Source organism: Zea mays, chromosome 2 (genome assembly GCF_902167145.1).
Source record: "Zea mays cultivar B73 chromosome 2, Zm-B73-REFERENCE-NAM-5.0, whole genome shotgun sequence".
In the NCBI taxonomy this organism is placed as follows: Eukaryota; Viridiplantae; Streptophyta; class Magnoliopsida; order Poales; family Poaceae; genus Zea; species Zea mays.
In genome coordinates, this window is record NC_050097.1 from 81,745,615 (window position 1) to 81,766,249 (window position 20,635).

The 20,635-nt window shown below is 43.2% G+C and overlaps 3 protein-coding genes across 5 annotated transcripts; 2 read left to right on the forward strand and 1 right to left on the reverse strand.

Annotated features, from left to right (window-relative positions):
• Positions 1-1,679: 1,679 nt before the first annotated feature.
• LOC100274230 (uncharacterized) lies at positions 1,680-3,271 on the reverse strand. Its single transcript, NM_001148601.1, has 3 exons — positions 2,489-3,271; positions 2,266-2,391; positions 1,680-2,179 (listed from the first exon to the last, which is right to left on the reverse strand). The coding sequence occupies exons 1-3, from the start codon at positions 3,175-3,177 to the stop codon at positions 1,999-2,001; spliced, it is 996 nt and encodes a 331-aa protein (NP_001142073.1). The 5' UTR covers positions 3,178-3,271; the 3' UTR covers positions 1,680-1,998.
• A 467-nt stretch (positions 3,272-3,738) lies between these two features.
• LOC103646626 (uncharacterized) lies at positions 3,739-4,680 on the forward strand. Its single transcript, XM_020549295.3, has 2 exons — positions 3,739-4,373; positions 4,480-4,680. Exons 1-2 carry the CDS (start codon positions 3,937-3,939, stop codon positions 4,541-4,543), a joined length of 501 nt encoding a protein of 166 aa, XP_020404884.1. The 5' UTR covers positions 3,739-3,936; the 3' UTR covers positions 4,544-4,680.
• A 1,267-nt stretch (positions 4,681-5,947) lies between these two features.
• Positions 5,948-10,311, forward strand: LOC103646627 (actin). 3 transcript variants are annotated; one of them, XM_035965306.1, is made up of 6 exons: positions 5,948-6,528; positions 6,749-6,816; positions 7,793-8,271; positions 8,361-8,754; positions 8,843-9,206; positions 9,293-10,311. In XM_035965306.1, the coding sequence occupies exons 3-5, from the start codon at positions 8,263-8,265 to the stop codon at positions 9,172-9,174; spliced, it is 735 nt and encodes a 244-aa protein (XP_035821199.1). In that variant the 5' UTR covers positions 5,948-6,528; positions 6,749-6,816; positions 7,793-8,262; the 3' UTR covers positions 9,175-9,206; positions 9,293-10,311. The 3 variants fall into 3 exon arrangements, with proteins under 3 accessions (XP_035821199.1, XP_023157397.1, XP_008669557.1); XM_023301629.2 differs by having other exon boundaries at positions 8,843-10,311; XM_008671335.4 differs by lacking the exon at positions 6,749-6,816 and having other exon boundaries at positions 8,843-10,311.
• The last annotated feature ends 10,324 nt before the right edge of the window (positions 10,312-20,635 follow it).

A 20,635-nucleotide genomic window follows, 5' to 3' on the forward strand; every position in this document is an offset into this window, starting at 1 on the left:
CAGTCAGCTTGATGGCACTAAAGAATAATTATTTAGTTCGTTTATTGTTATCATTTATTTTTGTAAGACTTCCGCTATGTAATAATGATATTTGTGACATTTATTTCTATACACTTTGTCATTATATGTGATGTTCTCCTTTGGCGCACATATGAGACACACCTGACTTTATCTCTTAAATTCGGGTGTGACAGGTAGGCGCGACGTAGAAAGGGCAATGATGGCGCCTGGGTCCCCCGCCGCCCATGTGCAGCCAACTTAAAGAGCTCGATCAAAGAGCTTAGACGACTAGGGCGGATACCGACAGACACCTTTCCACCAAGGGTAGAACGTTTCGTTCTACCACAACCCTGTAACTCCTTCCACGAGAAGCAACCTGTAACCTCCCCCTCCTTGGTCTATAAGGGGGGTAGGATTAGAAGAGGGATGAGAGCAACCAAAGAAGGGCAAGCGACACTCGATAAACTTAGCTATGTAGCACTCCGATATGTAGTAACGACGAATAAAGACTTGGGAACTTTTTCTATCGCTCGCTTGTAACCCTACTACGAGCATTGAGTAACAAGGTATCGGTAGCATGATCTACCAAAGCTTGGAAGTAGGGACGTTCAACCGAACCAGTATAAATCTCGCGTCGAGCACACTATTTGGATCTCGAACGCGCACATACAAATTTACTTGTCGGAGTTGATTCGAAACACGGATAGCCAACGAGTTACGATGTCGTAGACCGCCACCTAGTCATAAGGCAGTTCCCCTATACTATCCCTTATTTTAAATTTCACTCGATAAACGATGTTATCTATCATACAAAATAGTGTTTTACATGACCATAAGTCATATACACGATCTACTGGACACAAACTAAATATGTAGAATTTATATAAACAATAAATAAAAAATTTAATATCAATTAAATAGATATACTATCTATTAAAAATATATCAATTATATATCTAATTATAGTTATTTAATATTATCGATATTAATATTTTCATATTGAAATAGTTAGTCAAACAGTATTTACTTGAATTCTTGTTAGAGAGCATGTAGAACCTCATTTAAAAAAATGTCTTTTTATGAATAATCTGTCTCTATACAACTCTCTATATATAACATTTTTTATTAGTATTTATGATATGACTAATTTTAAAAACACCTTATTATATAATATAGTTTCTTAGATATTTCTTGTACATAGAAACTTGATCAAAAGGCTCTAATGTGTAGATGTCCTACCATCCATCCAATCAAGCAGTCAAAAGGCAGGCTGGCCCCGCGCCATTCAACCACGCCAGCCAAGACGCGACTACTAGCATTTTGGCCCCGAAGGCGACACCCACCGCCGTGTGGACGTAGCCCCGCCGCACACCCACTGACCCAACCACCGCGCAAATGGGCAATGGCAAGCCAACAAAGACAACGGCGCCCAGGCTGACACGGGTCAACGACGCCAGAGGCAGCGGCGCGCGCCCCGGAGTCGCGGGCCCCACACCTGCCGCGTTTCTTGACCTCGTCCAAGCACGCGATCACGTCCTCCGTCTGTGTGTGTCCCCACTCGCGCTCCCCACCGGGACCAAAGCCCGTTGTTCAACCACTGGGACCCACCGGCTTTTGACTCCTCTCAGCCCCACCCCGCCCGCATCGCCCAAATCTGGCGGAGCTCAGAATTCAATATTCAATCCGGCTCTGGAACACCCCAAGCCCGGTCAAAATTCCGACCGACTACACCATCCACAACTTTCTCTGCGGATGCTTTTGTTTGCTGTATACAAAAAAATAATACTAATAACAAGAGCATTACCTTTTGTTTTCTTTTCCCTTCTCCAAGTCTGATGCTAACACTTTCCTAATCCTTTCACAAAGCTGCTAACGCGAACGACAGAAGAGAAAAAAATCGGAAAACGGAGCTGCTAAAACTGAACTGGCGATTTTGATTTTATAACTTATGACAACAGCTACTAGTAATTGACAGGACAGAGCAGGCAGGAAGCCAAATCAATGGCTGGGCAGCTCCGGCAGCGGCGCGAGCGACGGCGGCGGCGGGTCCTGGCCGGAGGCGGGGCTGTGGCGGTGCTCGCCCTCGTAGGTGACGATCAGCATCGACGGGTCGGCGGGGTCGCGCTCCACATGCTTCCGGGCGGGGCAGCCGCGCACCGTGCTGCACTTGTAGTAGCCGCTGCAGATGCAAATGCCCACAGCAACTGGATTAGCATGCTGCAATCGGACTGGGTTAGATAGAGTAACGCAGCATCCTCAACTCACCGTGGGTAGGGCGACCCCTTGATGGGTTTCTGGCCGTACTTGCGCCACGAGTACTCGTCGGCGGGGATGTCCGCCACTTTGGGGCTGATCGCCGGCACGCGGATCGTGCGCTTCACACGGTGCTTCCTGCGCATACCAGTCAGGTTGGAGCTCGATCCGATTCATTCAGCAGCAGAGAAACAAGCCACCAAGGCACCACCAAGGCAAGAGAAGAGATACAGACCTGCGCTTCGAGCAGTGGCAGCGCCCGCCGTTAGCCCCGTACTTGCCGCCGGCGACGTTCTCCGAGTGCGCGTGGTCGTGGCACTTGCGCTTCTGCGCCGCACCGGCGGGCGGCGGCTTCGCGCAGCTGGCCGCGCCGGGCGCCGGTGGGAACATGAGGAACGACGAGCCTCCCGCGCGCCCGTTCGACACGCTCCCGTCCCCGGTCGTCACCGACGACAGGAACGACGAGCTCGCGCCGGACACGCTGAACCCGGAGTCCCTGCTGTAACCGGACACCGACTTGGTGAAGTCCAGCGTCAGGGGCCTCGCGGCGGGAGCCGGCGCCGATTGCGCGGGCTCGGGGGAGGCAGGTCCCTGCGACTGCGACTGCGACCGCGCCGCCACGGGGCCACGCCGGAACCGCGCGTGCCCCGTGCGGTTCAGGATGGAGATCACCTTCTTGAACTTGGACACCGTCATGTCCGTGAGCTCCCGGCAGTCAACCTGCTGCTGGATCTGCTCCAGCTGCTTCTGCTGCTGGCGCTGCGCCTGTACCGCCGGTGGGGACAACGACCGCTCCCCGGTGCCAGCCTGGGAGAGCTGCAAGATGAGACGCTCCATCCCGCGCAGCCCCGCCGTGGCGGCCTCCTGGATGGCCACCTGCTCGTCCACCCGCCCGTACCCTCCCATCAGATCGAGGGTCGTCATCTGCGCCGCCGTCGACCAACACGCCGGAGTAGAACAGCGGAAGAAGAAAAAACAGGGGGAGTGGGAGGGGTGGATTATAAAACGGTGGTAGGCGGTGACTGGTTTGTCGCAGGTGGTAGGCCAGGCCTCGTATTAAACGGGCTACACTACATGGTCAAACAAGTTATGGATCACACGGTCACGAGCAAGTGCTGACCCGCTGGAAGGGCCAAGGGCTATCCAATGATGCGTGGTGGTTTGGTGTACGCCATTGGATGGCGACGGACGGCTGGGATGGAGAAGAGAGTTGACCATGGAACAGCGGCCACGCACCGAGGGGGAAGCTGTGGGCTACGGGTCTAGTTGGTTCCAACCAACCACAGGACGGACGACCCGTTTCAGTAATGGGTGTACGTGTACCGCCGCGTTTACTACTGCTATTAATGACATGTGGGACTGCTTTTAGATAGATGGACCCACGGTTAAGTGACGGATGGGCCACCGATGGCTCGTGACTACTTAGAGCATCTCTAATCTCTGCTATTACTTAAGTGTCTAACGTAGGCGTCTACATCCGGATGGTTCTGTCGCTGGCGCGCTCGGCATCCCGCCTGCAATCCGCGCCTTCGCTGTCGCAGCCCTTCCTTCGCGCAGCGCCCTTCCAGCCCGAAACCTCCGCGCACACCCCGTGCTCCCTTCCTTCGCGCAGCCTCCGCACGCCGCCAAGCTCCCCCTTGCCCTATCTCTTCCCATGCTTTCCTCCGCACGCCGCCAGATCCCATGCCGCTTCTCCCGGCGGCCGCCCTAGCCCTGTTCGCGCCCCCGGACGTGCCGCTACCGACGCACACCCTCGCGCTCCTGCTCCGCCGCCTGTTCACCACCCGCTCCATCGCCGCCGCGCAGGGCCTCCTCCACAAGCTCCACCTTCCTTCGTGCAGCGCCCTTCCAGCCCGAAACCTCCGCGCACACCCCGCGCTTCCTTCCTTCGCGCAGCCTCCGCACGCCGCCAAGCTCCCCCTTGCCCTCATCTCTTCCCATGCTTGCCTCCGCACGCCGCTAGATCCCATGCCGCTTCTCCCGGCGGTGGCCCTAGCCCTGTTCGCGCCCCCGGACATGCCGCTACCGACGCACACCCTCGCGCTCCTGCTCCGCCGCCTGTTCACCACCCGCTCCATCGCCGCCGTGCAGGGCCTCCTCCACAAGCTCCTCGACATCGGGTGAGTTGTGCGCCTCTATTCTCCTTCAGTTTCAGCGCGCCCCAAAGGTTGGATTGGATTGGCTCCCACTCCCAAGGATGATAATGCTCATGTATGATGAATCCAGAGCTGGGACATGGTTACTTTCCATGATGGTTGCACGAGCTTTGGTAGCTAGCTGTTGGAGATGAAGGAAACACACACAATCTGTCCATGATGGCTCCGTGATCGTCGAGCGACCCAACGGCGAGCGTCATGCCCTCCCTCGTCTGAACACAAGAAGGCCGACGGCGCCAAACGAGGGCTCACCCCCTTCTTCGCATTTCTGTAAGCCATACAGTCCCTCTTCCCATCATTTCGCGTCTCCAGATCTACGACATGCCCTTTTAATCTTTTTAGGATTTTGTTGAATTTTCTGTGTTGCTGCGCTGCTAGGGTTGATGCCAGGCCACAGTTCCTAGAGGTTCGCGCCGCCGTAGCTAAATAACTTAGACACCCCATGTTATCAGCACAACCGTTGGTACAACAACAAACAAAGCCTCTTAGTATTTTACTGATGTATCAAATTTCCATAAAAATGGCCTTGTAGTTCATGAACTTTATTATTTTTGTTTAGTGATAATGTGGTGGTGGTGTTTTAATCGGGAGAGCAACAACTCAAGAAGGCCAAAGGCCCAAATCTGATGTTCGGGAGGGGAGATGAAACAGAAGGTTCTGACAATTCAAAGTCTAAGTTTAAGGATGATGAGCAGGATGGTAATTAGGTGTTACAATGCAGATTTGCAATTGTTGCTAACATCAGCTTAATTTCTCCATTGTAGGATGAGGATGAATAAATAATAGGATGGGGGAACATCAACTTTGCAATTGAGTGTTTGCTGCTTCTTTACTTAGTTTCATATATGTTGTTTCTTTTGATGTTATATGCTGTAAGGAAAATCTATACATGATGTTACCGGTATGGCATGCTGGAGCCTTAAACCCAAAGAGCTGGATACTTTTGCCAGCCTCGTTAGCATGTGTAAACAATTGTTTTCTTGTTTTATCGATTGTTTAATTTTGGTATGTTTAGTTACACATGGAGTTTCTTAAAATACCAGGAATGTAATTTGTTACATAAATTATATAGTATTCTTTGGTACTAATTTAATTAGATTGTATAGTATCTAAAATTTAAAGTGCACAAATGATATAAAGCACAATTGCTACTTGTTTAGGTGACACACTGTTTGCATTTCTCATGAGAATGTCACACCAGTCACTTATGTTGCGACCCACAAGACTCATCCACCATCCAATCAAGGTTGTGTGATCCTCAAGGTTGTGTGATCCTAACCCCTTTCTATGTCCTTAAACCAACAACGACATTCTGCTGCATCCATCAGCAAAATTATCCCATCTAAAGAAAGGTTGTGTGATCCTCAAGGTTGTTTCCAGTTATTCAGACTGTGAACTAGAGGCATCAAGAGGTTTTTTCATTTGCTTGTGGTTCATCGTACCTCCCGTTTTGTGCATGTTGTACCACAGGTTGGCGAATCCTGTACTTACCAAATTGTTCTAAAATTTACCAGTTACCTCACCTTATTCCTTTTTAGGACAGGTATCTAGCAGGTCACTTAAGAAGGCCATTGGATTCAAAACTCATGTACGCTACTGTGACACATTGATGGTCCTGAAGTTGTGGATAATGTCAAAGGTTCCCTTTAGATCAAGGTAACTTCTAGGTCCCTTTGTCTAGATTATACACGTATACTGTGTGTTTGAGAAATATATTTGAGCCATAAATTTGTTATGCAAAACTGAAGCATAATCGCTTAGTTGTCATCCTATCTCTACTCCTCCTTATGTTTGTATCGTATGCGTCCACATTCGAGGATGGTGCACGGTTCTAATGCCTTGTCTGTTCTAATGCCTTGTCTATTCTAATACTTTGTCTGTTCTAATACTTTGTCTGTTCTGATGCCTTGCCTGTTGGGAGTGCTCTATCTAATGCCTTGCTTGTTGTCCGTTCTGATGCCTGTTGTCTGTTCTAATGCCTGTTCTCTGTGAACTGTCTTTGTCTGTTTCGGTGGATGCTGCCGGCGTGAAGCACTGGCCACCGGGTGCTGCACGTCAACGGCCAACAGGGGCACCGTGCAGGTGGGCAGAAGCAGCCAGCGACAACAGTAGGGCACAGGTAAAATGATCCCCCACTTTAGAAATTGCAATCCCTATTTTGATCCTCGGATGTGCGCCATGCACCCCTGGTCCCTGGATGTATTTTCAATGAATTGGCTATCCTAGGCTACAAGCAGAAATGGTAAGTTGAACTGAGTTAGAAGATAACTGATTATTCAGCGTGGATAAATATTGTTTCTAACCAAGCTTTCTATCCTATATTTGCATGTTCTTCAAAGGGATGTATATGGACCTTCCAAATACACTAGACTTTTGCAAGCAACCAAAGATACTCTCAGAGAAGAAGGTTTGCCTTGCCTTGAATACTTCTTGACTTATGTCATATTGAGCATTTGAGCTATTGAGAAACATACTAATACAGACATTGTTGAGAGTATCTTTGGTTGCCTCTATGTAATAGGATAAACTAAGCAGCATTGTACAAGATACTGGTACTTTTGCACTTGCACTGTCTCTTCTTGCTAGGTAGAGTCCTACCCCATAGTCTGGAACTAGAAGAATTCTGATTTTCCTTTTAGGAATCAATGTCTATTTGAGCTTTGTTTGGTCAGAAATGCATTGTAGAAAAATTTAGATGGTGAGATTTTTTTCTTTGTTCTCATTTTTGATCATTGTAGTATAATTTTTTCAGAGGTTGTTCTCATTTATCTATAACTTTTTATTTTTTTACGAAAAGTCGGTGCATGCTGATTATGCACCAAGAAACATCCTTTCGCAGCCCCATTAATCATCTCCATAGCAGCCATCGACAAAAAACAGTCCTGAAAATTTAGAACCTTCCTTCAGTTAAGAAATATGTCTGTTACTGAAATGGAGAAGGGTTGTACACATAGTTCAATGAATCAAAAGGAAAATTGACCTGTAGAGTAATATGGTTAAATAAATGTTTGGGCAAATCCATAAACCCTTCAGAAGCTTGTAAAATCGATAAGTAGCTCCACATAGGCTGCTAGCTGTTTGTTGTTTAAATAAATAAAACAGTGTAAATATGTAATTTAATCGTTTGGCCTCTGAATGTAGGCTGTAGTTTAGTTGTAGTTAGACCATAACCTTGCCAATGCAATTTCACATAGAAAATTAGAATCTCCTGTTGTGCCTCCTCTTTTACCACTTTGTAGTTCTTTTTGCTTGGTTTTGTGTTAGTTGTGTGTTTCTTTTCCAGCTTGCTGAGATTGACAATCATGGAAAACTGACATCTAATGAGATCAACATAAATTTTCTGTCAGTTTTTTAATTGTGTTGTTTGTATGCTTTCTTTCCAGCTTGCTAAGATTGTCAATCAAGGAAAATTGGTGTCTCATGAGATCATCATAAATCTCCTGTCAAGACGCCTGGAAGAGGGAGAAGAAAAGGGTGAATTGGGGTTCATCCTTGATGGCTTTCCTCGAACCATGAGACAAGCGATAAGCTAATTATTTGACCTGACCATAAGTATGCAAAAACAAACACTTGCCTTTGATCAGGAAGCATTTTTCACTTGCTTTCGTTAACGAAATGGCCTGATCTGTGGTTTGGTGGTCAATGCCATGTTTATTTATTACTGTCTTATGCTGGGAGCAAAATAGAAACAGAGAATAGCTTCAATTGATGCCTTTTAGAACGGATTCTGTAGAGCAACTCATGGATACTTTCTGCTTGTTTTAACAAACGCGGCATCGGGCGAGCTCTGGTGTAGGTAGAAAATGGCCGATGTCGAGGATATCCAGCCCCTTGTCTGCGACAATGGAACTGCATGGTCAAGGTAAGCCACCGGTTTGGTCACATCTGTTCTTGAGAATGCAAGGTTCTCGGTGGCTGCTGGGGCCCTAACAACAGCACCAACCTCGGCAGGCTGGGTTCGCTGGCGACGACGCCCCGAGGGTCGTCTTCCCCAGCATCGTGGGGCGCCCGCGCCACACTGGTGTCATGGTCGGGATGGGGCAGAAGGACGCCTACGTCGGTGACGAGGCGCAGTCCAAGAGGGGTATCTTGACCCTTAAGTACCCCATCGAGCACGGGATCGCCAGCAACTGGGACGACATGGAGAAGATCTGGCATCACACCTTCTACAACGAGCTCCGCGTGGCTCCCGAGGAGCACCCCGTCCTCCTCACCGAGGCGCCCCTGAACCCCAAGGCTAAGAGGGAGAAGATGACCCAGATCATGTTTGAGACCTTCAACACCCCCGCTATGTACGTCGCCATCCAGGTCGTGCTCTCTCTGTATGCCAGTGGTCGTACCACAGGTGAGCTGATTCCGTTCTCTGCTTAACAATTTCCAAATCCAATTTTCTCCTGCAGTCCGTAATCTCTAAAATCTGTGGCCTCTCTCAGGTATCGTGCTCGACTCGGGAGATGGTGTGAGCCACACCGTCCCCATCTACGAGGGATACACCCTCCCCCACGCCATCCTTCATCTTGACCTGGCCGGTCGCGACCTCACCGACTGCTCATTTGCGCTAGACTGTGTTTGTTCAAAAGATATTATTCAAAATTTAACTGAAAGATTTTATTTGTTGCACAATTATTGTATTGCTTTGTTTGTTGAATATTATTTGCTTGGTGATGGGCTGCTGTTGCTGCTAGCAGGATTGAGAACGGATGGGCTGCAATCTATTGTTGGTGCCTGGTATCAGAGGGTGCACCTGTTCACAATCTTGAGGTGAGAATACCGAAACTGTCTAAGAGACTTCTCGAGGTGAGAATACCGAAACTCTCTTAATTAGAGGTGTGTAGTAATTACACAATAACATTATCAATCTTAATTATTTATCTGATTCCTAGCCATTGCTGCCGCCTCAGCCCGCGCTCGACCACCGCCGCCGCTACTTCAAGCAGTTAACTTAGCTGTGGGGTAAAATGATTGGTTAGCGATCTTTTCTACTTTTATATACTGTCTGCATAGTACACAGTAGGTACATATAACTTATCTTTATCTTTCTCCTCTTTTCTTTTGACATGATCAAATAAGCTTCTGTTATAGGCCATTAAGCATTCAAGTCTATAGTATCCAAAATGCAACATATGTTATTTGAATTTAACTGAAAAAGCACATATGTTATTTGAATTCAGAATCGTACCAGTTTAAACATTTTCTCAGTTATAGGCCATTAAGCATTCAAGTCTATAGTATCCAAAATGCAACCAGACCATACATTTCTGATGTGAACCAGTGCTGGTTGTGGTTGGAGAAGCTTGTGCCACAAACCAAACATGTTCATATCGTGGCCGTTTCGGCCATATGTTGGGCCATCTAGAAATCAAGGAATAGAATGTGCTTTGAGAATATTCTAATTAAATCACCTAATGAAATTATCTGCCATGCGAGTGCTCTGATGATTTCATCGGTAGGTTTGAGCAAAAGGGAGCTGCAGCCTGCAGGGCTTGATTCAAGAAGGTGCAAAGCTGCTGGTCTGGGCAGCGAGTGTAACGTTGGATGCTCGTGTTGTCGATCAAGTGGAAGAGGATAATGATGATACAGAGAGTTAAAAGTTTGGTATAGTGATCAACTTTCCGGTGGAAGCCCGACGAGGATTGTCTACTTCTGGATCTTGGCCGTGTAGCTTTGTTCTACTTCTCTTGTGATGTTCTTGTTCGAGTATAAGGTCTACAATGGCATAATGCTTGTACCATCTTTTTCTGTGGTAACTTATTTTTTTCTCATGCAGTGCATGTGACTTGAAACTTTGTTAAGACATAGTTTGTGAAAGGGAAAATGATCCAATATTTTCTATAGTCGATTTTGGTATTTGACGTCCATCACAAACGATTATGAACAGAAGCTATGTACTTGTCTGCATTTTGTATATCATAGTGATGTCTGTCGATCTGTATCTATTTTTTACTCCCGTCGCAACGCACAGGCATGTAACTAGTGTTATATAAGAAGTTCTTAAATCTCAGTTTAAGAAGTTATTAAAAAATGTGTCTCCAATAGTACTCTAAACTTAAATTTAAAAAGTTGTTATTTTATTATTTCTTGTCCTCATATTTGGCAAACCAAGAGAGACTTCTCGAAGCACTTTTTTATGCGAAATTAGTCTTCCGTGTCTTCTGTTTTTATTCTCTTTTTATTTTTTATTAATAAAATTTGGGCTACTATGTGGAAAATAATTTTGCTACATGTTAGACTTATTATTTCTACAATTTAGGTCTTATTTGGAATTGATTAATCATAGAGATTTGTGTCTATTTGGTACGCAGATTTTATAACCATTGTAAAAATAATATCATGTTTAGGAAGAACATAAAACTTTCTATAACGTGAGAGGGAGGGGAGTTTTAACTGACATAATTTGAAATATTTGGCAGCTAAAAATAAAGTGACGAACACATATTTTTTACTCCCTACTATCATTTAGCAACTGTTCACATCTATCTTTAAGTAGCTCTTTTTTATAAAACTACTGAACATGCTCTTACGAAAGAGCAATCGATTATTTGTCAATGCTTTCTTTTATTCTGGCGAGATAGAAATGGAAAGGCATCGAAGTAAACAGAGATGTAAATGTCTGTACGGTCACAAGATATTTCACGTGAGTTTTAACTTTGCAACTTTGTTATATTTTCGATTCCTTGTAATGTATAGAACGTGAAACGGTGAAAATTCAAGTTCAGCCAGCATGAACCCGAGCACAAGAGGTATCTTTTCTTTTGAACGGTGCAGCGCAAAAAAAAAGTTTAGTGCAGAGATCGTGGGGTTTGACTTTTTATTTGTGTTTTTTTAATTGAAAAAAGTACCAATCTCTTATAGCAACCCGATTGTTGTTTTGATTTCGCCAAAGTGTTGTTTTGATTTCACCAACGGGAGAACTTGTGTGAAGTCAGTGCAAAAACAGGGAACCGGGCTACTTGGCTGAGCGCCCGAGCGACTCCCCCACCCCCATCGCAAAACATCCTGCTGAATCCCTCCACAATCCAACCAAAATCTAGGCCGAACAAAATATCCATGGATTAATAACTCACTTGAATCGACTCATTTTTAATTTTGTAGCGAGCTGAACCAGTATTGTAGCTCGGTTCTCTAATAAGCCAGTTCGAACTAGCACATGAGCTAGCTCACGAGACAGACGAGCCAAGCCAAGCCAAACCACAACACATGTTTGTCTTAGCAGCTCTCGCCGATGGGAAGAAAAATTACTTGGGGAAGAAGAGTAGGTAGAGACTCAGAACTAGTTACTCAGTTGTAGTTTTTGTTGAGTAAATAGACATATTCCATATTAAATTTCAAATATAAATCATGACCAACAATAAATAATTTGGTGTCTGCTTCACAACAAATAACCTAATAGGTTACCTAACAGGCTAATCATAAAAAGGCACTAAGGCAGCACACATCTACCATAACAGATAAACTCAAGAAAGAGGTCAAATCAGATGATGCGTACTGATAAGATATACTGGTAGACGACGTGGGTCGAAGCAGCAAGGTCAACGACATCGAATCAACATGGTCGACGAGAAGAACGCGAGAAGTCGTGTGAAGACGCTTCCTAAAAACTTTATTCGCCCTCTCTCGGTGCAGAATCTCGAAGGCGATGGCTTCCAGAGACTTGCTCTACTTATCGCAGATATACGTCGACGCTCGAGATGAAGAGTACTACGATGACGACATAGAGGTGAGCAGAGGCGAAAACCTAACTCATGTTGGGATCCTTTCTGGCAAGGGTTGGCGGAGGCCCTATACAGGGACACGTCCACGAACCGATAAGCTCATGATCCAATCTGATGATGACCCGATACGGACTCAGATCCTTATCTGGTTCCACCATTCCCTTGCCATACATGGGCTTTTGTGATTTTCCTAGTGTCGGGTACCCATGAAGGGGGTACCCAAGGCAAGGCCCATAAACGCACCGAAGACGAAGCTTATAAACCTCTATCTGGCCCATTTAACGACCAAGTCTATGAGGCAGAACAGATGACCAAGTCCCCGTCGAGCAAGTCCGCGAGACAGGGCAAACGAACAATCCCCCGCCAAGCAAGTTCGCGAGGCGGGGCGAATGACCAAATCCCCGCCGAGCAAGTCTGCAAGGCGGGGCGAGCGACTAAGTCCCTGTCGAGCAAATTTGCGAGGCGGGGCGAACGACCGAACCCCTGCCAAGCAGATCCGCAAGGAAAGAACACAGGCCGATGCTGCCGGCCCACGACGACCACGACAAGACGTAACATCATCAAACCACGTCTGGATCGTACATGCAATACCAAAAGCTCTCTAGCGGACACGATGGAACACCCCGTCATGCACCCACAAATACACCCTCATTGACTTGGGGGCTAGGCAACCCCGGTCGTAGGGGCCTCAGTGTCGGAGTCTCTATAGAGGCCCGCATGCCCGAAAGAACACAATAGATACACCATATCAGGGTGTATGCCTACGCACGCCAGCGGGTGACGTAGGCCTGTGACGACTGGCAGAGCCACACCACGCACGACCGCATTGTGGGATTGACCCACGTGACCCACCGCGCACAACTATGAAGGTGTTAGCAACGGACTAGCTACATGGGTCCATATGACGAACGAGCGAGACAATACGCCATACCAGGAGTACAGCTACGCACGACCCTACGGAGAACACACACGACAACCCGGAGGAGCTGATCTCTCTCTCCCTCTCTCCCTCTATTGTAGAAAACAGATCTCCTCTGTACGGTCCAACCCTTGAGCTATAAAAGGGGAGACCCTCTTTCCTCTAGGGACACAAGCACATCTGTTGTATCATGCCTCAAAGCAATACTACGATCAGCACTACACTGGACTAGGGAAAAAGCCTGAACAAGTATAACCCATGTGTCTCAGTTCCTCGCTCAGATCCACATGATCCACCATTCAGAGTGAGTCTACGCTTGCATCCCCCACCTAACACAAATCTATTGTCCCCTTGGTTTTTGAAACCATGACACCTAGGGATTTAATTGAATTTCTCAATTGGGCCAAGCCTATAAATCCAACAATCCCACACCAGATCTCAAATGTCAATCTATAGTTTTGCCACTGTTCACTACTATTTAATATACTAATGTTTTCAATAGAGACTGTTAAGTTGAACTTCCGCCTAGAACTCCAAGCTACACCAACCCACAACTTGGACAATGTAGTATGCCTTGAATTGCAAGTTTTGTGTGAATGGGTTTCACTCAAAGCCATAACCAGTACTTGGATACTAGTAGTCCCCTTCTTGGGTGGAGCATATACTTCGTACTCCAAGGTCTCTTCATGAGTTTACTAGAGATCACCCAGATCACATAGATTGTGACGTTAGATAGTCGAGCTCATATAGGTGTGTTCTTTCAAGAATGTTCTGTATGACAACATCTTTGCTAATAAAAGCCAACATAACACATTAAGGCTCAAAGCCAACCTGCCTTACAACATTTGAGAGTATTGCATCTTCACTTAGAGAGGGTCAAAAGTTACTCTCCTCAGTTCACCAATGGCTTGTTCTTCCCAAGACCTAATTCATAGGATCTCCAATCACATAGACTGGGTTTCCACCATGGCAACTCATACGGGTCTCATACCAATCACTCTCGATGCGATTTGTAACACATTACATGGTATCCCCTTTGTAAAGGGTTCTGCTAGATTTTTATCTGTTGAAATATATGTCACACTTATAATTTCGGAGTTCCTCGACTTTCTGAGAGACTTCAATAGTATTTTAACATGTATTGATGACTTCACATTATCCTTAGAACTTGTCACTTTACCAATCACAGTCTGATTGTCACAATTCATAAGAATAGCCGGTATTGGTTTCTCAACCACTGGCAAGTCTGTCAAGAGTTCACACAACCATTATGCCTCAACGGTTGCCATGTCAAGTGCAGCAAGCTCGGATTCCATGGTTGACCTCGTTAAGATGGTATGCTTGCATGACCTCCATGATACCACACCTTCACCAATAGTAAATACATAACCACTAGAGACATAAAACTGATCTACATCAGATATCTAGTTCGAATCACTATATCCTTCAAGTACTGCATGCTGACCAGAATAATGAATTCTATAGCTCATTGTACCATGCAAATAGCGCATAACCCTCTCAAGATCATGCAAATTCTCAGTCCTGGGGTTTGACATGAACCTACTCAATTTGCTCACAGCAAATGAGATATCGAGCCTTGTTGCACTAGCAAGATACATGATTAAGCCAATGATCTAAGAATATCTCAATTGGTTTAAACCAATTCTCTTGTTCTTTCGTAGTGTCATCCTGAGATCATAAGGTGTTGCAGAAGGTTTGGAATCAGAGAAGCCAAATCGCTTCAAAACCTTTTCAACATAATGAGATGGCGAGAGAGTAATCCCACCATATGTCTTAATCAGCTTGATGTTTAGAATCACATTGACTTCTCCTAAATCTTTCATACAAAACTCTTTGATAGAAAAGACTTTACTTCATTGATCACATCGTGCCAAATATCAATATATCATCAACATACATGCACAATAAAACTCCTTCGCCCTCACCATAGCAATAATACACACACATGTCTGCCTCATTAATGGCAAATCCTGCAGACGTTAGAGTCATGTCAAACTTCTCATACCACTTTTTGGTGCTTGCTTTAGGCCATATAAAAATTTCAATAACTTGCACAACTTGCTATCTTGGCCCTTAACTACAAATCCATCAGGTTGTTCCATATAGATTTCCTCATCTAGCTCTCCATTAAGAAAACTTGTGTTCACATCCATCTGATGGACAAGAATACCATACGAGATAGCCAAGGAAAGTACTCGAATAGTAGTCATTCTAGCAACAGGTGAGTAAGTATCAAAGATGTCTTCTCCTTCTTTCTGAGTATAGTTTTTAGCCATAAACCTGGCCTTGTACTTCTTGATTGTACCATTAGGCTTGAGCTTCTTTTGAAACACCCATTTACAACCCACAGGTTTACAGTCATAGGGTTGATCAGTGACCTCCCACATATCATTCGAAAGAATTGAGTCCATCTCATTCTAAACTGCTTCTTTCCAATCATATGCATCTCGAGAAGCAAATGCTTCTGCAATGGTAGTAGGAGTATTGTCCACATGGTACACAAATGAAATCATCACCAAAGGATTTTTTTAACCCTTTGTCTCTTGCTGATTTTAGGAGCATCATTGTCATCCTCATCTAGGACAATCTCATGTGGTTGTTCAAAACTCTCAACAGGTGTATTATGTTTAGGAGTTATCTTAGAAGAGTATCTAGAATTGCTATGAATGTCTTTCTTTTGAAATATGTGTTTAAAGAAAGTATCATCACGTGATTCCATAATGGTATCTACATACACATCAGGAACTTAGATTTATCTACTAAAAATCTATAAGCTATGCTACAGGAAGCATAACCTAGAAAGATAGATCCACTGTCCTTGGTCCAAGCTTTCACATTTTATTAATTGGTACATTGACTTTCGCCATTCACCCCCATGTGCGCAAGTATGAAAGTGATGGTTTTCTCCCAACCCTCTTCATAAGGGATTTCTCTTCTTTGCCCATAGGAATTCTATCTAGAACATGACATGAAGTCAGGACTGCCTCCCCCACCATGCCTTAGATAAGTCGCATGTATCTAACATAGCATTCACCAAGATAGTCAATGTACAGTTTTTCCTCTCAACAATCCCATTTGATTCAGGTGAATAGGGAGGTGTCCTCTCATGAATAATGCCATGTTCTGCATAGAAATCATCAAAGACTTTAGGAAAATATTCAGCACCCCAATCTGACCTAAGACATTTGATCCTTCTTTCTAGTTGGTTTTCAACTTTAGCCTTATAGATTTTAAAGCAGTCTAAAGCCTCATCTTTAGTTTTAAGCAAGTATACATAGCAAAATCTAGATGCATCATCAATCAATGTCATGAAGTATTTCTTGGCACCTTTTGTCAACACACCATTCATCTCACAGACATTAGAATGTATGAGTTCTAAAGGTGTCAAGTGTCTCTCCTCAGTAGCCTTTTGAGGCTTTTAAGGTTGCTTTGACTGCGCACAACTATGGCACTTAAAACTTTTGACTATGGTGAAATTGGAATAAAATTCATGGTGGAAAATCGAAACATAGAACCAAAAATAATATGACACAAATAAGAATGGCAAATACTCTCAAGATCATCGACATTAGCGCAAAAATGGTTCACATACTTATTATTGAAATCTAACAGAGAAAAGCGGATAAGCCTCCGCTGTCATAGCCTTACCAATTAATTGTCCAAACTTAGACACAACTACATTATTGAACTTCTAAAATACCTTGAACCCATCTCTACATAGAAGGGTTCCACTGACGAGATTCTTGTTCACAGAAGGGACATGTTGCACGTTCCTCAGCTGCACGATCTTCCTCAAAGTAAACTTCAGGTCCATCGTGCCAGTGCCATGAATAGAAGCAAATGACCCATTCCCCATTAGGACAGAGGAATCTTGGGTGACTTGATAATAAGAGAACATAGTAATGTCAGAACACACATGAACACTAGCACCAGTATCAATCCACCAACTAGATGATTGAAAGACTGAGAAGATGAAAGCTAGATTACCATACCCTTTGTCTCCATCATTCCTAGCGATCACTATGTTGACATTGCCCTTTTTTCCACAACGATCCACTCGATCAAGGCGGACCTTGGCAAATCCACCAACTAGGTGATTGAAAGACTAAGAAGATGAATGGTAGATTACCATAACCTTTGTCTCCATCATTCCTAGCGATCACTGTGTTGACATTGCCCTTGTTGTGGTTCTTCTAAACCATGTTGGCGTTGGAGTGGCCCTTTCCTCCTTTAGAACTCATGTCCTTAGCACGAGCTTTTTCCTCAACATCTAGAGACACTATCAGATTTTCAATTGACATCTCTTATCTCTTTTGTTTTAGAGATGTGGTGAAGTTCCCCCATGTAGAAGGAAACTTTGCAATAATGCACCTAGCCACAAATCAGTTAGGAAGGACAATCTTAAGGTGGTCGAGCTCCTTGGAAATACACTACACTTTATGAGCTTGCTCTACAATAGAGCAATTATCAGCCATGTTATAATCATGAAAGCTCTCCATGACATACAAATCACTGCCATCATCTGATGCACCATACTTAGTAGTAAGTGCATCCCACAACTCCTTCCTATCTGTGTATTGCATATTCATATCAACCAGACGGTCAACAAGGACACTAAGAATTGCTCCCGTAAAGATAGTATTGGCATCGTCGTATTTTTTCTCCTCTTCAGGAGTCAGTACGCCTCAAATTTGCCTTTACTAACATGGAACACATTAATAGTAGTAAGCCAGAGTGTGACCTTGACTTGCCACCTCTTGAAGTGCACACTAGAGAATTTTTCTGGCTTTAGCTCGTCGTCAATACCAACCATAGTTAAACCAGGAAATTGTCTATAATAAGGTTTCTGGATTGTTGAGCAAGTAGACATATTCCATATTAAATTTTTGTCACACCCGGTTCCAGGGGGTGGAACCGAGCGCATAGAATATGTGTGCCAGGATCTATTTCCACACATATGTTGACGTCACAAGTGTAATATATCAAAAGAACAATGCATAAAAGCGTAAATAGCGATTATATTAACATATTACACTTTGAACAGACATAATGTCTTAACCTTTATCCATCAAAGTACAGCGAAACAAGGACATCCATCCATAGGAAGATGACCGGGGGTATCACTAGACTAGCATCCATGGAGTTCAGCATCATATCTTCATCTGCAACTTCTGATCAAAATTAAGCAAGGGTGAGCTCACTTATGGTCGGGGCTCAGCAAGTGGGGGAAAAACTAATGCAAGGTAACAAGGTGAGGCTAAGGTTGAGCAGTAAGCATTTTAGTTGGTCAACATTTTATTAACAACACCTGTCTTACTAATAAGTGTGAATCCCAAGTATTCCCAGTAAACAAAAGTATAAGAGTATATCAAAAACACTTAAGTGAAACCACTTAAGCAAACCATTGGCAGATCATCGGATCTCGATTTATTTCCATCTTCAAGTTCAATTATCATGTGAGGAGTCCAGGCCGCTCATAACCGTGAGCACGGCTGATATATCAGTTTTACACTCTGCAGAGGTGGCGCATCTTTACCCATGAGTCGCGATTCCCTTCTAGCCCGGGTTAGCTAGACCCGTATTCACTTCCTAGGTGAATGGCCAGGGTCTCACTACGAGGCTTCTCCCTAGAGTCCTCATTACGCAAATGCTGGAAATGGTCAAACTGCATAAGGCACACCTACCGTAACCAACTTATAGTCCAGACTACAGGGTAAAGCTTTGGGAACTATGCCCGTATCCAATCTGCCTGAGCCGGAACTATAAGAGCTTGCCAGATGCCCCCGTTCCTGTCGACCACAACCAGCACCCAACATAAGACTTCCCTAGTTATTTAGCCAAGACCAGAGCCATGATAGTTCTCATGGTAGCACTGTTTTCCCGGGTGGTCACTCCATGTTCCAATTAATATGCAATAATCTTGTTTAACCATCGGGTTCACAACAACAAAGTAATCTTACCATTTGGAACATTAATATCATAAGCGGGAGTGACTGCATAAAGTTAAGTTGTAGCAATAGCATAGCTACGAAGGTAAAGTATAATTCCCAGGTTTGATCAAGGAATAAGGTTGGAAAGGTTATCTAAATAGGTAACCCGTCAAATTATGCATATATATCCAAAAGAATAAACTTTATTAAATGTATTGTTTGGGATCAAACAGAGTATGCAGAGGGAGAAGTCCACTTGCCTTGCTTACTGAAAATTTGAGGTTCTTCCACGGAATAGCACTTGATTCTCAACTATTAGATCAACCACTGAATATCACACAACAAACAACAAGAAACAAACACCACTCAATAACATACAACATTCACCATACGTAAAGCTAAAAGAAAGCCTAACGAAAAGAGCATTCGTTTTTCAAAAACGTCGCAAGTAATGGTTATAATAAGAGGGTATTCTTTTCAAAAATGTGTGATCTATACTTTATAAAACAATATGATCTTAAAAAATATCTTAATTAAATATACAAATATTAGATTCACCAAATTAATCCTTTATAAAACGTCATACGTGATATGTCTAAGGTTAAGGGTTTATACACGATAAACACGTTATAACGATATTAAATATTTTTAACCTTTTAGAATAGATATAAGTTATATATCTAAGGTTAATGGGCTACTAATCACGTTATTAATTTTAGAAGCATTATGGAGCATATAATTCATTGTTAAACCTATCACTTATGATAAATTAAGATATAAGTCTAAATAGGTTTTATGTGAAAAGGTCATTATTATTATTAAACACCTATTTATGGAAAGTTATGGTATATGAACTTTTATGTAAAAGACAATGAATAAACAACTATCTTTTAATTTCATTTAAAAACACATAGCTTATATTATTATATTCGAAGTATACATATAAAGTAACATTTTAGTTATTACTTTATTTTACCCTTTAGGAAAAAACTAAATGATTTATATAACATGGACTAAATGTGATAAAATATTTAATCAAGCTCATATAACTAGTTATGAACAAGTTGACAATAGGTCTAACTAATAAATTACGATAAAGGATAATTAATATATTAACTATCTTTAATTCTATTATAGGAACAAATAATCTAGATAATTAAAATGAATACTATATTTATTAGTACATTATTAACTATCATTTTAGTTATGACAGTGTGAGCACTTATTTAAGCCATTATATCATTATTAGACATATTACTATTTAGTACGGCTATACTTAAACATCTATAACAAATCCTATTAAATCAAAATCATGATGTCTATTAAAAAGGTCATTTTATAGTTAGAAACAAATTCTCTAATTCTTTAGTAAGAAACCTATATCAACATACTATCAATTTCTTTATTAGAAAAATATGAGCGCCTAATTAAATTATTATAAATTCTACTATTTTGGTTTTCATCCTTTCTTTTCTACATAGAGATTATACATATAACTAAAAATTATTCATTTATAATTCTTCTAACATTTATATTCTAAGAATTAATTGTAAATTACTAATTGGACTTTTAATAGCATATTCAAGGTTATTATGACATAAACAAGTATTTTACTAATTCTAAGTAATTAAGTGCCATACTTAT

What these genes read in the sequence shown, in the direction of transcription:
- LOC100274230 (NM_001148601.1), bottom strand. Translation starts at nt 3,177, where the DNA reads ATGACGACCCTCGATCTGATGGGAGGGTACGGGCGGGTGGACGAGCAG. An exon ending in TGCCACTGCTCGAAGCGCAG is followed by an intron (nt 2,392 to 2,488) that starts GTCTGTATCTCT and finishes TGGTATGCGCAG; the next exon opens with GAAGCACCGTGTGAAGCGCA. An exon ending in AAGGGGTCGCCCTACCCACG is followed by an intron (nt 2,180 to 2,265) that starts GTGAGTTGAGGA and finishes TTGCATCTGCAG; the next exon opens with CGGCTACTACAAGTGCAGCA.
- LOC103646626 (XM_020549295.3), top strand. Translation starts at nt 3,937, where the DNA reads ATGCCGCTTCTCCCGGCGGCCGCCCTAGCCCTGTTCGCGCCCCCGGAC. An exon ending in CACAAGCTCCTCGACATCGG is followed by an intron (nt 4,374 to 4,479) that starts GTGAGTTGTGCG and finishes TGATGAATCCAG; the next exon opens with AGCTGGGACATGGTTACTTT.
- LOC103646627 (XM_023301629.2), top strand. An exon ending in TGCCAGTGGTCGTACCACAG is followed by an intron (nt 8,755 to 8,842) that starts GTGAGCTGATTC and finishes GGCCTCTCTCAG; the next exon opens with GTATCGTGCTCGACTCGGGA.